Source organism: Megalops cyprinoides, chromosome 7 (genome assembly GCF_013368585.1).
Source record: "Megalops cyprinoides isolate fMegCyp1 chromosome 7, fMegCyp1.pri, whole genome shotgun sequence".
Lineage (NCBI taxonomy): Eukaryota > Metazoa > Chordata > Actinopteri > Elopiformes > Megalopidae > Megalops > Megalops cyprinoides.
In genome coordinates, this window is record NC_050589.1 from 35279640 (window position 1) to 35293402 (window position 13763).

A 13763-nucleotide genomic window follows, 5' to 3' on the forward strand; every position below is an offset into this window, starting at 1 on the left:
GACTAGTAAAAGGAGCACTTAATAAAGAAAGATTTGTTAAAACCACCTGAAGCAAGTCTGAGGACAGGGGGACATTAATTTCTCTTTTACAGCAGATGTCAACTAAAACCAAGACATCACACACTTCTCCTGACTGTGCATGCCTGCGTTCAACTTTCTGAGATGGACTAGAACTGTGCCAGACACAGCAATTAATCACCATTCCTGTATTTTTCATGAACTCCAACACAAATTCAAGGACTTGGTTCATTATGACAGGGCAATGTCACACTACTGTCCCCAATGTCCCCTGCATTCTTGCACGCAACACCCAGCAACAATACTTCAAAATACAGGATCACCTTAACCCAACAGAAAGAAAACCATGATATCATAGATATTTCAATTCTCAAATCTGACAGGAAAATTTATTTTAACAATGAAAATGAGTTGAGGGCATACTATATCAACTAAAACTCAGAGCAAAACATTTCAACTAAAACTCAGTCAGAGCCAAACATTTAGTCATTTATGCATTTTATAAGAAATATTTTGTGAACATTTATGGGAACAGAATATGCATGCTCCCTTACCACTGTGGGTACATCTTTGGGTCTGTTTGCTACAGTCGTAGTCAATTATTGTTCTATGCAAACGACCGTGCTCAGTTGCGGGTTTCAACCTTAACTATGAAACAAGTTCTACAGTATGTTTTGTGACAAGGGTTAATTTAATATTTGACGTCTCCTTCTGGTATTGATGTTGTGCCTTTATATTCTTTTATACTCCAGAAACGTCCAATCATGGTCCATGTTTTAATTGTTCGTTTACATGGTTAAGTGCTCGCTTCAGTCAAGCACACGGGTGTTTTACGAGGGCATCTTGCAGCAAACGGTTAATGGGTATCAACTGCTTTGCATTTACGTGTGGACCAAATTATATGGCGAACGACGTTAAAGGATATTTGATGCGGAAAATTAAAAGCACCTTGAACCTTTGTAAAATAATACACCAAGTACACGCTATTGAAAACAGGAAAAAGTCGATTACATTTTGCATAGGCCGCGTGAATGCAGACGCGGGGTCCATCTGAGACTACCACGTGGGAAAAATACATTATGTTAGCCAGCTAGCTACGTTTCTTTTAGCTGGAAAATTCAAAACACCAAAAAATTTACAAATATGGTTGATCTGTAGTGCTTTACACTGCAAGGACCATATGTCCTCCGAAGAAGTTAGCTAGACTAGCTAGTATTAAGTAATGGCTTGCTGTGGCTACATGTGAAATAAACCCAATCGAGGCCTCCACCTTTGGCCGCTCATTTCAACCCTACAATTACCAAAAAGTTGCAGACTGCACTTCTTTACATTGAAGGTCCTGCCTGGCTAGTTATCTATTATCTGCCATTGTCAGAAACAAAACAATTTCAGTCATCTGGATTTGCCAGTGCTTCGATTAATATACAAAATGGTTTACTTGTAGTGTAGCATAGAGAGCTCGTAACCGAAAGGTTGCTGGTTCTGCTGCTGTGTCTTAGGGCAAGCACGCTTAATACAGAATTGCCCCAGTAAAATATCCAGCTGTATACATTGACAACATGTTAAAAAACGTAATCTGTGTAAATCACTCTGGATGAATCGTCTGCTAAATGACAGTAATGTTACGTAACGTAGTTTCGTAACTAGCCTAGCCAGGCTGCTAGCCCCGCCTCGGCCGGTTTCAGCCAGTTGAGTCAACACGTGCCATCACTTTTTGGCTAACAACGGCCTAGATTTTGTGAACCGATCTGGCGCTTCCAATTCTTAACAATTTATTTTTTTATGACAAAATCTACAAATGCTGGAAGACTGTACGTGACATCTTTCTCATGTTGCTAGTTTGTTCGCTCCTTACGTACCATGAGTTTTGTGAACGGGTACGTGTTCGAGTGTAAGGAGCCGTTTTCTGTAACTTAGAGCATCGATAGAGCGTAAGTTAGCTAACGTTAGCGCGCTAGCTAAAAGGGAAAGAAAATAAAATATTGTGGTGGGGGTTCATGTCTGAGTCGTTTATTTTGACCCACATGGTCTAAATGCATACACTGAACAAAGCAACAAATTTTGCTAGCAAGACCACTTGTTTTTGTTTGATGAAAACAGTGCCCGCCGCGTAAATTACAAAAACTGCAAGTTCGCTAAATTAGGTCGTAGCGGTTACCTAGGTAGGGAGCCGGCTACTGAAAATTACGCAGTCATCGGAGTATTCTACTTACCATGATGAATCTGAGTTGTTTAAAATTTAGAAATAAAACGAAAATCAATAGCTATATAGACAATTCTCACGTCGAGAACTACACGCGTCTGCTGTGAGAGGGGTATATTTTATTGAATACGAGGCAATTTATACTTTTGATATCTTGTCACAGAGAGGCAGGCGTTAAAGAAACCGATACGTCATCCGTCGTTCATTAGCTAGCTTAGCTACCGCAACCACAGAATCATAACGGACGAATGGTCACCTCGCTCATTGGCCAATTTAAACTTTTAAATTGAGCTCACCGCTGGTTTAGATTCTAAACGGAAAGCTTGAAAAAGTTCGCCACTCATGGACACTAGATGGCGACAAATACTCTTTCAATGTGTTTCAACCCGCCAGAAAAAGCATGGAAAACGGAAAACGCGGATAGGTTTCTTCAGTCAACAAAGAGTACGATGACGAATTACCATAGGTGTACAACTTAATAATTGGCAACTTGGTTTAATTTAAATGTGTTTTAAATACGGAATTAAAAAACGCATTATTAATGTTGGTGGTAGAGTTGATGTAAAATGTCTGTTATATAACTACGAGACAGCACCAACGAAACGCATTAAAAATGAATACGTGTTAGCTGGGCTAAACTGCTTATGAGCACTTGTATTACAGATAGCAAATGAAGAATATTTGCAACCCCTTGAGATTATGTTAACGTTAGTAGGTGTAAATAACCTGTAACCTGTGTAATAACAAGAATGGCCTTCGATATGACTGTTATTGTTTTGCAATGTTATTTATTGATTCAGCAGATGTCCATATACATTCGTGTGCTCCGATCACTAACGTTACACCGCACACTGCCCCACAGTATTCCAGTGGAGTGTAACTGTGTCAACTGAATTATGAAGCGATAGTCGGTATTCTAGGCACTGCTGTATTCATTTATCTGTTTGGTTCGGCGTCTTGAGGATGATGCCACAAGTCGCCATCTTTTGAGGTTCACAGGCCGGGATGCTTGAGTTGCCTGTTCAACTACTACACTATGCTTAAATGAAGATAACGCTTGAACGGCTGTGAGTTACTTTTCGCATCACCCCTGTTGTTAGATAATGAAAGCCATCCAAAACCGTCACGTAAAATACTATATGCGTTGCTCTTATAAAGATATATAAGATAGATATTTGTTTGAGTGTTTATTGTATATTGAATCAACTAGGCCTATATTGAAACACGTGAAACTGACACTTAAGCTATTCTCTCCACAAACACACACACACTTACTTTTTATTATTATTTATTGCATGGGATGGGAAACAAAATGTGTGCCAAAACATGAGAATAAGTAAAAGACAATGATCACTGATCTAACAACTATAGGACAATCAATCTTTTAAAGATTCTCACTGTGTCATTACAAATATCTTTCCTTCACACCATGCTGGCATGAAATACGTATAACCTGCCACAGTATCACTAAATTCACATATGTATAGAATGAGACTGGAGTGTAAGAAGTGATTTCCATAAAGATGAAGCATCTTCAGTACTCCTCTCCCTCCTCTTCTCCTTCACCTTCAATGGAGTCGACACCAACCTCTTCATAATCCTTCTCCAGGGCCGCCATATCTTCTCTGGCCTCAGAGAACTCTCCTTCCTCCATACCCTCACCCACATACCAGTGCACAAAGGCACGCTTAGCATACATCAGATCAAACTTGTGGTCCAGACGGGCCCAGGCCTCAGCAATAGCAGTGGTGTTGCTCAGCATGCACACTGCTCTCTGTACCTTGGCCAGGTCTCCACCAGGAACCACAGTGGGGGGCTGGTAGTTGATGCCAACCTTGAAACCAGTGGGACACCAGTCCACAAACTGGATGGTGCGCTTGGTTTTGATGGTGGCGATGGCAGCATTCACATCTTTGGGTACCACGTCACCACGGTACAGCAGGCAGCAGGCCATGTACTTGCCGTGACGGGGGTCACATTTGACCATCTGATTGGCCGGCTCAAAGCAGGCATTGGTGATCTCAGCCACAGAGAGCTGCTCGTGGTAAGCTTTCTCTGCAGAGATAACTGGAGCATAGGTAGCCAGAGGGAAGTGAATACGGGGATAGGGCACCAAGTTGGTCTGGAACTCTGTCAGATCAACATTGAGGGCACCGTCGAATCGGAGAGAGGCTGTGATGGAGGACACAATCTGGCTAATGAGCCTGTTGAGGTTGGTGTAGGTAGGGCGCTCAATATCTAGGTTTCTACGGCAAATGTCATATATGGCCTCATTATCCACCATGAAGGCACAATCTGAGTGCTCCAGGGTGGTGTGGGTGGTCAGGATGGAGTTGTAGGGCTCCACCACAGCTGTGGACACCTGGGGAGCTGGGTAAATGGAGAACTCCAGCTTGGATTTCTTGCCGTAATCAACAGACAGGCGTTCCATCAGCAGGGAGGTGAAACCAGAACCGGTACCACCTCCAAAGCTGTGGAAGACCAGGAAGCCCTGGAGCCCAGTGCACTGGTCAGCCTGGGGAGAAAGGAGAGATATATCACTGCTTGATGAAAAAACTAAATATACCAATCTATGCATTTTAATAGTATCTTAATGAGATTCCTTCAGTTTGTACAGGCCTCATAGAGATACCCACCAGCTTGCGAATCCTGTCCAGCACCAGGTCGATGATCTCTTTGCCAATGGTGTAGTGCCCGCGAGCATAGTTGTTGGCAGCATCTTCTTTGCCAGTGATCAGCTGCTCAGGGTGGAATAACTGGCGGTAGGTCCCAGTGCGCACCTCATCTGAGGAGACACAGAGAGAGGAGTTCAGAAAATGACTCAGACCAATGCTGTTAGGAGTGGCCATTACTGTAACAGCCCTGCTGCTCCACTGTAAGGAGAAACTACGAGAAACTATGAGATATTACCAATGACTGTGGGCTCCAGATCCACAAACACGGCCCTAGGGACATGTTTGCCGGCTCCGGTCTCGCTGAAGAAGGTGTTGAAGGAGTCATCCCCTCCTCCAATAGTCTTGTCACTGGGCATCTGCCCATCCGGCTGGATGCCATGCTCCAGGCAGTAGAGTTCCCAGCAGGCATTGCCGATCTGGACACCAGCCTGGCCCACGTGGATGGAGATGCACTCACGCTAAAGAAGAGAAATAGGGGTTAGCTTCAAGTCCTTACAAAAAGATTGTGTCAAGAGATTATATAGTCAACATTATATTTAAGAGATATAAAGATAAATGTTATCCTGTTGTCCTATAAATGTTTCCTGTCTCAAAAAACTCACAACAAAAGCTGTGTGGTGCAGTTCTCTTTTTTGTTAGCGGGCTAAATATGGTACACATCTTCTTCAGAAGTACTACCTCAGTATTTAAATGCAGACGAAAAATAATCTCTTGAGCCTCTCATACTGCTACAATTAGAGGTTAATGGGTGTGGCCCTGTTACTTTTGGGCTGGCTGTGCTGCCATGTTTTGCATGTTGATACAAAACAGTTTGGTTCATTTCACAGTTAGCTCGGTCGTAGCTGCATATTGCTTTATTGATTGTATATTTCCAAAAATATATGTTTTTTATTTGTGTATTTATTACTTATTTTTATCAAGGAAGATATTGTTCACTGAAACCCTTTCCTCATGGGGAATTTCAGAATTATCTAGGTCAGCTAGTTGCAGCCCGCTGCAGCATTAAATTCTAATGAGACTAGAGCCTGGTTCTACTGTAGACTCTTTTTCAGTCAGTGAGGAGTCTTTCTGAGTCCTTTAATATCAAAGCTTTTTATTCTATATTTTATATTTCAAGAGGTTATTCATTCATTTTATTGCAAAATAATATGCTACAGTAGTTAATGTGAATTCTGATTTGTACACCTCGACTACAAATTCAAATACAACAGCTATGCTGTAAAGTAAATTCTATAAAATGTGGAAAATGTAAGATTTGTGAGGACAAGGAATGTGATTTTCACAACTATTAACCAACGCTTAATAGGTTTGATCAGCAGTGATTCAGGTCTGGATCACTAAATTCTGATATCAGGTACCAAGGTGTGGTCAAGGTTCTCAACTAATGGGAATGAAACTGCATGTCCAGAAATCCACTTTAGCTTTTTTTTTATTTATTTCTGTTTACCTCCTTAGTGTTCTAATTGGAAGTACATTTATTTCATCCTTCATTCATAATACTATATGCATAATAACAAGACCTTCTGTCTTTCCGTGTTGAAATTGGGTCATGTGGGGAGAAACGAGTGGGAAGAGCTGATCTCGGTAGCTCTGCATTATTACCTCAGCCACCGTGCAGGGTGATGTCATCGAAACGATTCACAGCAACTTCAACATCGATAGGATGCTCTGTGTCCGCGTTCTTACATGATAACCCCAAATACGCGATATACAGGCTATTTATCGTTTTTATGAAATGACCCGCGATGACTACACCATGTACGGTCATAGCAGACATTAGGACAGAGGACAAAAAGGAATTACCCAGCCAAATGGCCGCCCTATAAATGTATAGGCTGGCAGCAGTGAACGGTTTAATCCGCTTTAAGAGAGCAATGTGACAGCATGAAGGGCAGACATCGAGGCATAAGAAAATTTCGTACGCTTCTTTATCTTTATTTAATAGCAGTAACAAAATGTTACAAGTGACAAAATGTTGATGTTTTGACGTTTATGATTTGTACCATCTTGTCTTTGGCGAATTATGCAGATATTATCACCTACAATGGCAGCCCATATTGCCCTTAAATTCCCCGTTTGAATGTATCAGCATGCACAATTCTGCATATTTTCTTTTCTACCAGATGCATGGTCTAACATAGCCTACAGAAATACACCTGTCATCTTACTATTTCCAACATAAGAGTACAATTGCTTTTTCGTCGTGTTGTAATCGACCTTGCTATATTATCATTCGCTTTAAAACATAATTTCCAAATAGAATGCTGAGGTTTCTTTCTAATTAAAGTGATACAACAATGAATGCAATTGCTTACCATAGTGATTTCTTAGGGAGGATGATGTGCCGTAAAAAGGAAGGAGAAAATAAACGCTACTCGTCTAGACGTCGAAGAGTCGGCGCGAGTAACTGCAGCGGGAGGAGGCGCTGGATGCCCGTATATAAGGCAGAGGGTGACTCTGTCTTGAATATATTAATATATTATTATTATTAGGACATATCAGCCAATCGTAGCACTCTGCTGCATTTTATTCTTGGAGCTGAATACCGATGGAAATGGCTCGATATGTCCGACATGTAGCATGATGCAATCGGAGTAAAGCATACCTGGGTTATTCTACTTGGAGAAAATAATTTCGAAATATTATAAAATTAATTGTTGGATTTAAAATACCAGTACATATTAAAAAAATATTATTTGGAACTTTGTCCAGGGGTCTAGGAAAACGGCAGGATCGACACCACACTTAGCAAGAATCATGGCCTTAGTCAGCATCTGAACAATGAAACGCAAATTGATTTGATAAAATCGTAAAGGTTAGAATAATATTGGCATGTCATCAGTTCCTGCAAAGGCATCTCCGCGCCTCCTTCCAGTGAGTAATTGTGAAGGGCCTATTTCTATGACACCCGCTCCTGAGACAAAAACGCAATGCTTTGGAAAAACAGGTGTGGCCATCTTGCAGGGAGAGTCCCTTCCAGTTTGGGAGACAATAGACCACATATTATCTAACGTTGAATTAAACACTGTAATAGTTATATCAAATAGATTAGTAATTATTTTTTACAATGAAACCGACATAGGCATAGGCTTACTGTAATTTTGCTATGCTAATTATAAGACTCGCCCAAAACAGACTGGTATTCACAAAACTGAGAAATGCAACAACTGAATTGGGAACCCATTATACTTTCAAAAACAGATTTTCTTCCTGTCCTGATTACCATACCTAAATCTTTTTATTTGTTCAATCAAATGATCACATTGGTGGGTCACTATTTGTTTTAACAGAAATCAAAGTTAGCTGTGTAAATAAAATCTAGGAGGATGCTAGAGAAAGGTATGTATGAACTCCACAGAATGTTTAGATGATGATATAATATACAATTCAAATACTAGTAAAAGCATACCAGGAATGTATAATATAATTCCATACCACCCCTGTTCTATTGAAAAGGCAACATTCATAGGGCCACGCAGAGGACAGACAAGGTACTCTAGACCTTATAAATACTTAGGCCTACCTCCAAAAATGGGTTGTTTGCTTTATTTTGTCCTAACATTTGCTTCATAATTATTCTGAGCGCATGAAGCTAAATCCAGGAGGAGAGACTGGATTTTCAAATGTAATGTCAGAGGTCTATTACCTGTGAACAACAATTTATACATTTTCTATTTCCGTGGACATTAAGCAAAAAATACATGTCAGTTTTAATAGATCTTTAACTATGATCTGGTAATTTCAGCGGTGTTCAGCATAACAATGCATTCCAGGGATTGTCTCAAATATGCTGTAAACCATTCCCATACACAATAGGTCATGTGATCGAAGCTGTGATGGACTGCATTTCAGAAGGGCTGTTCTTCATTGTGATCACAATAATGTGATGACAATTTTCTAATCTTAAATGTTTAATCTGTGCATCTTTGATGGGCTAGATGAATAACATGATTTCCATTAAAACAATTTGTAAATTATGGCATTGTTTTTTCTGGCCCACTTGCTGCATGTTTGCAGGTTTTCAGTAACATAATGAACAGCAATTTGCATGTTTTCAGTTAGTAATATTCCGAGCCTGACCACTAGCTAAAAATCTGATCTTTTCCCTACTGCTACTCTTTTAGAAAACCATATGTAACATTAAATCATTATTGCTGCACATTAATACCATAATTAACTTCCTTCATCAATAATTCTTAATAAACATTGACAAATTATGCATACTTATGTTAAACATAGAATTACTTTCACTTTTCTTTATTTGCCCTCATAGTGCTACACATACAGTCAATTGTAGCATGAGTCTGACACATGCAAGGTATATGCTAACTAGGGGAGTAAAGTAAAGGAATGTATAAAGACAAATGGTTCTCATAAAACGCAGGAGATTGTTTCTGACAGGAATTTTATTCGTAAAATTAACCATCAACCCATACAATGTTTTTCAATGCTTGTTGAATGTTAACTCAAAAATCTGAGGTGTGTTGATGTAAAAATGCCTGTTTTGCACCGCATAATAGAAGATGTGGTGCTCCCTTTTAGTACTCTTCTCCTTCTTCCTCTCCTTCACCTTCAATGGAATCAACCCCCACCTCTTCATAATCCTTCTCCAGGGCTGCCATGTCCTCCCTGGCCTCAGAGAACTCTCCCTCCTCCATACCCTCACCCACATACCAGTGCACAAATGCACGCTTAGCATACATCAGATCAAACTTGTGGTCCAGACGGGCCCAGGCCTCAGCAATAGCAGTGGTGTTGCTCAGCATGCACACTGCTCTCTGTACCTTGGCCAGGTCTCCACCAGGAACCACAGTGGGGGGCTGGTAGTTGATGCCAACCTTGAAACCAGTGGGACACCAGTCCACAAACTGGATGGTGCGCTTGGTTTTGATGGTGGCGATGGCAGCATTCACATCTTTGGGTACCACGTCACCACGGTACAGCAGGCAGCAGGCCATGTACTTGCCGTGACGGGGGTCACATTTGACCATCTGATTGGCCGGCTCAAAGCAGGCATTGGTGATCTCAGCCACAGAGAGCTGCTCGTGGTAAGCTTTCTCTGCAGAGATAACTGGAGCATAGGTAGCCAGAGGGAAGTGGATACGAGGGTAGGGCACCAAGTTGGTCTGGAACTCTGTCAGATCAACATTGAGGGCACCATCGAATCGGAGGGAGGCTGTGATGGAGGATACGATCTGGCCAATGAGCCTGTTGAGGTTGGTGTAGGTAGGGCGCTCAATATCTAGGTTTCTACGGCAAATGTCATAGATGGCCTCATTATCTACCATGAAGGCACAATCAGAGTGCTCCAGGGTGGTGTGGGTGGTCAGGATGGAGTTGTAGGGCTCCACCACAGCTGTGGACACCTGGGGAGCTGGGTAAATGGAGAACTCCAGCTTGGATTTCTTGCCGTAATCAACAGACAGGCGTTCCATCAGCAGGGAGGTGAAACCAGAACCGGTACCACCTCCAAAGCTGTGGAAGACCAGGAAGCCCTGGAGCCCAGTGCACTGGTCAGCCTGGGGAGAGACCAGAGTTATGTCAGTGATGGAGGACATGACCCAAATAGGCTGAACACACAAAATCAAGATATAATAGTAATATTCCTTCATTTTTCATTCCACAATGTTTACAGAGGTACCCACTAGTTTGCGGATCCTGTCCAGCACCAGGTCGATGATCTCTTTCCCAATGGTGTAGTGCCCGCGAGCATAGTTGTTGGCAGCATCTTCTTTGCCAGTGATCAGCTGCTCAGGGTGGAATAACTGGCGGTAGGTCCCAGTGCGCACCTCATCTGAGGAGACACAGAGAGAGGAGTTCAGAAAATGACTCAGACCAATGCTGTTAGGAGTGGCCATCACTGCAACAGCTCTGTTGCTCCAGTCTAAGGAGAAACTGAGATATTACCAATGACTGTGGGCTCCAGATCCACAAACACAGCCCTGGGGACATGTTTGCCCGCTCCGGTCTCACTGAAGAAGGTGTTGAAGGAGTCGTCCCCTCCTCCAATAGTCTTGTCACTGGGCATCTGCCCATCAGGCTGGATGCCGTGCTCCAGACAGTAGAGTTCCCAACAGGCATTGCCGATCTGGACACCAGCCTGGCCCACGTGGATGGAGATGCACTCACGCTGGAGACAGGGAGGAGAGCAAACTTCTTATGAGGGTTGACAAATAGCTTCAGAGTTCATATCTGAAGTAGTAAACCTTTTTGTATTTAAATAGTGAGAAAGAACAAACAAACAGAGTGATTTAACATACTTGCATCTCAGAACCTCAAACAGCTCTGATACAGCAACAAACTTAATGCCTACAAATTGAACTACTTTATGTCAACTTTCATTCAATTACTCTCAAAAGATCAGTGCTCAAGGCTTTGAAGCTATACCAATTATAATGTTACAATAAACTTATATTTCTTCCTATTTGTAGTTTGTTTTTTATTTGCATTTACTTAGTTGAAATAGGTTTAAATAAACAATGCACAATTAAAAAATTGGCAGCTTCAAAGTTTGTAGTCAATGGTTTTGAACAACAGTAAATGGGTCTAATGGTATTTATTCCACATACAATCAATTTAAGACAAAAATAAGGTAAAAACGTTTCATCAAAAGTAAACGTACGCAGTATTTTGTCTGTTCTATTCTCCTTTGACCTTAACTGACAAAGCTTTTGTGCTTGAAACAGACAAAGACTTTATTCAGATGAATGATTGAAAAGCAGCGTTCTTAGCATTTTGTAAATTGCACTGCGTTTGAATTGTTAAATGTTCCTCCCCTCTCATTTTTGTGATCAGTGTGTGTGAATTTAATCCCGGGTCTTTTCTAATTGCCCTGCACTAACATAAATTTTTAATGGCTAAGTCTCCATACTGACAAAATATTCCGTTTCAGTTGCCACGAGATACTCGGTCTAGTATTTCCTTAACCAACATACATTTTGCATCGCGCTCTTCGCTCAGTTTGGATTATGAATTTAATTTAAAGGAAAGAGAGGTGCAGGACAGGACGTAGAAGGGGTGGGGGCTGAATCCGTGTCCTAAAAATCCAAAGTGACAGCCCTACCGGACTGCGCTTGGTCGGCTAAATCCAGATAATTTATTCCGATCACTTCGCATTTCTATCAAGTTGTCTTTGTCTGTAGCTAGATTCCTCTCGCCACGTAATCACTCCATCGCTGTCTTCTGTATCCATGCTGTTACAGTTACATAGACCCACACGAAAGAAACATTTTAAGTACAATGTATCGAAACCTGTTTAATTTCTTTCGGGGTAACTTGCTACAATCATGGTAATGCTTTTATTTAGTACCACAGGCTGCCTTCTAAAGCGCTAAAACTGAAGGTTTGATTTTTTTTCTCTGTACTGACGCAAACCAGGAGACGAATATAAAGGTAGTAACCTATTAAAACAGCCGGCCATAGTACATCTGCCAGTCCGCAAATTATTCAGAATGATGTAAAATCTCCGACTGCAAAAGAGAGAGAATGCTCTTCCTCTTAACGTCATCTCTTAAAGCACTTTCGTTAAATGCACATAGATCTAGTCCATATCAAACCATTCGTTTTAAGCACAATGAATCGCATAAGGAATATTAAGGCGTAATCGTTTGTTCCCTAGTAATATGTCTACTGTACGCCTACAAGTGAAAAAGCAAAGTCGGTCTCCTTACCATTGTTTGTATGGGGTGGTCTCACTTGGCAGTCTTACAGCGCGACAACAATGAGGTCGATGTAAGAGATCTTGCAGCACACGGGTGCGACCCTCTTAATATATACGAGTGTTGCCGAGGCGATTGCGTCTACTAGATTACTATTGGCCGAATGGACGCTGTACCAGGATATGACAATTAGTTTTATTTTCTATTGGGTAAAACGCGGTCTTCGGCAAAGAAGATCCTCCTCCCGGAGAGCCCCACCTAGTTCTCTCATTACAGAAAACAGTTAACAATCACTCGCTATTTTGTAAACAATTGAAAGCGTAATCACATATACAGAAGTGTATGAGTATGCCTACTGACAAAAAGTTAAACCAGTGGATCTAAATATAGTCTTCACATGCACTGTACATGTTCAAGGCAATAAATTGAACTTCCATCAAAGATGTTAAAAAGAAACTAACAAACGCTGTCAATAAATGCACGTCAGATCTTGATCATATATACCTATGGATTCGTCATAAACATAAAGCATTATACAGGGGTAGAGTAAGTAGATTCAGAAACACTGTTTTAACAAACTATGGACTTTGCACCTGAAATTCATGCTTTCACACAAGCAAAAACAATTGGGTTTGCCAATAAACCGAAATGATAAGTGGCATGTTACAACTGGAAACTCAACGCCAACAGCATACTGCATCTGTCCATGTAACTTGACTCCCATCTTTCTCCATCTGTTCACCTTTCAGTGCTGCATCACTTTAGGACTCAAAAGACAAAAAATAAAGCAAGATACAATGTGACAGTAACAAGTTTCTCATGATAATGTGCAATTGTTTTACTCTGTTAGGAAACAATAATTTTTGGTAGCTAGAGCAACATGCCAAGGAAGTTAGAGCAAGCATGTAGTTACCCAGGTGATGCTCACTGTGAAATGTATTTTGGCATTTTATACCATTTCAATGGACTGTGGTAAAACTGATACACTATTGCTGTTGCTATAAAAATCCTTCAATAGTATCAGAGATATTTTAGATATGTGTTGCTTTGTCAGTAATATTATGCAATATGTTTGCCTATTGGAGTCTATCATAAATCATTCAGTGTTTTTGCATGATATTGTAGGGTTATTTTAGGGGACAGATAAATGTGTATTAAATTTGTATTAAGAAATCTGATTTTATTCTGGGGACTTTTTCCTGGTGTATA

The 13763-nt window shown here is 41.0% G+C and overlaps 1 protein-coding gene and 1 pseudogene across 1 annotated transcript; both read right to left on the reverse strand.

The window, feature by feature from the left end:
* Positions 1 to 3492: 3492 nt before the first annotated feature.
* Positions 3493 to 7294, reverse strand: LOC118780202 (tubulin alpha-1B chain). Its single transcript, XM_036532578.1, has 4 exons — positions 7212 to 7294; positions 5132 to 5354; positions 4858 to 5006; positions 3493 to 4736 (listed from the first exon to the last, which is right to left on the reverse strand). Exons 1-4 carry the CDS (start codon positions 7212 to 7214, stop codon positions 3756 to 3758), a joined length of 1356 nt encoding a protein of 451 aa, XP_036388471.1. The 5' UTR covers positions 7215 to 7294; the 3' UTR covers positions 3493 to 3755.
* Positions 7295 to 9284: 1990 nt separating this feature from the next.
* LOC118780617 lies at positions 9285 to 12662 on the reverse strand (annotated as a pseudogene).
* Between the last annotated feature and the right edge of the window lie 1101 nt (positions 12663 to 13763).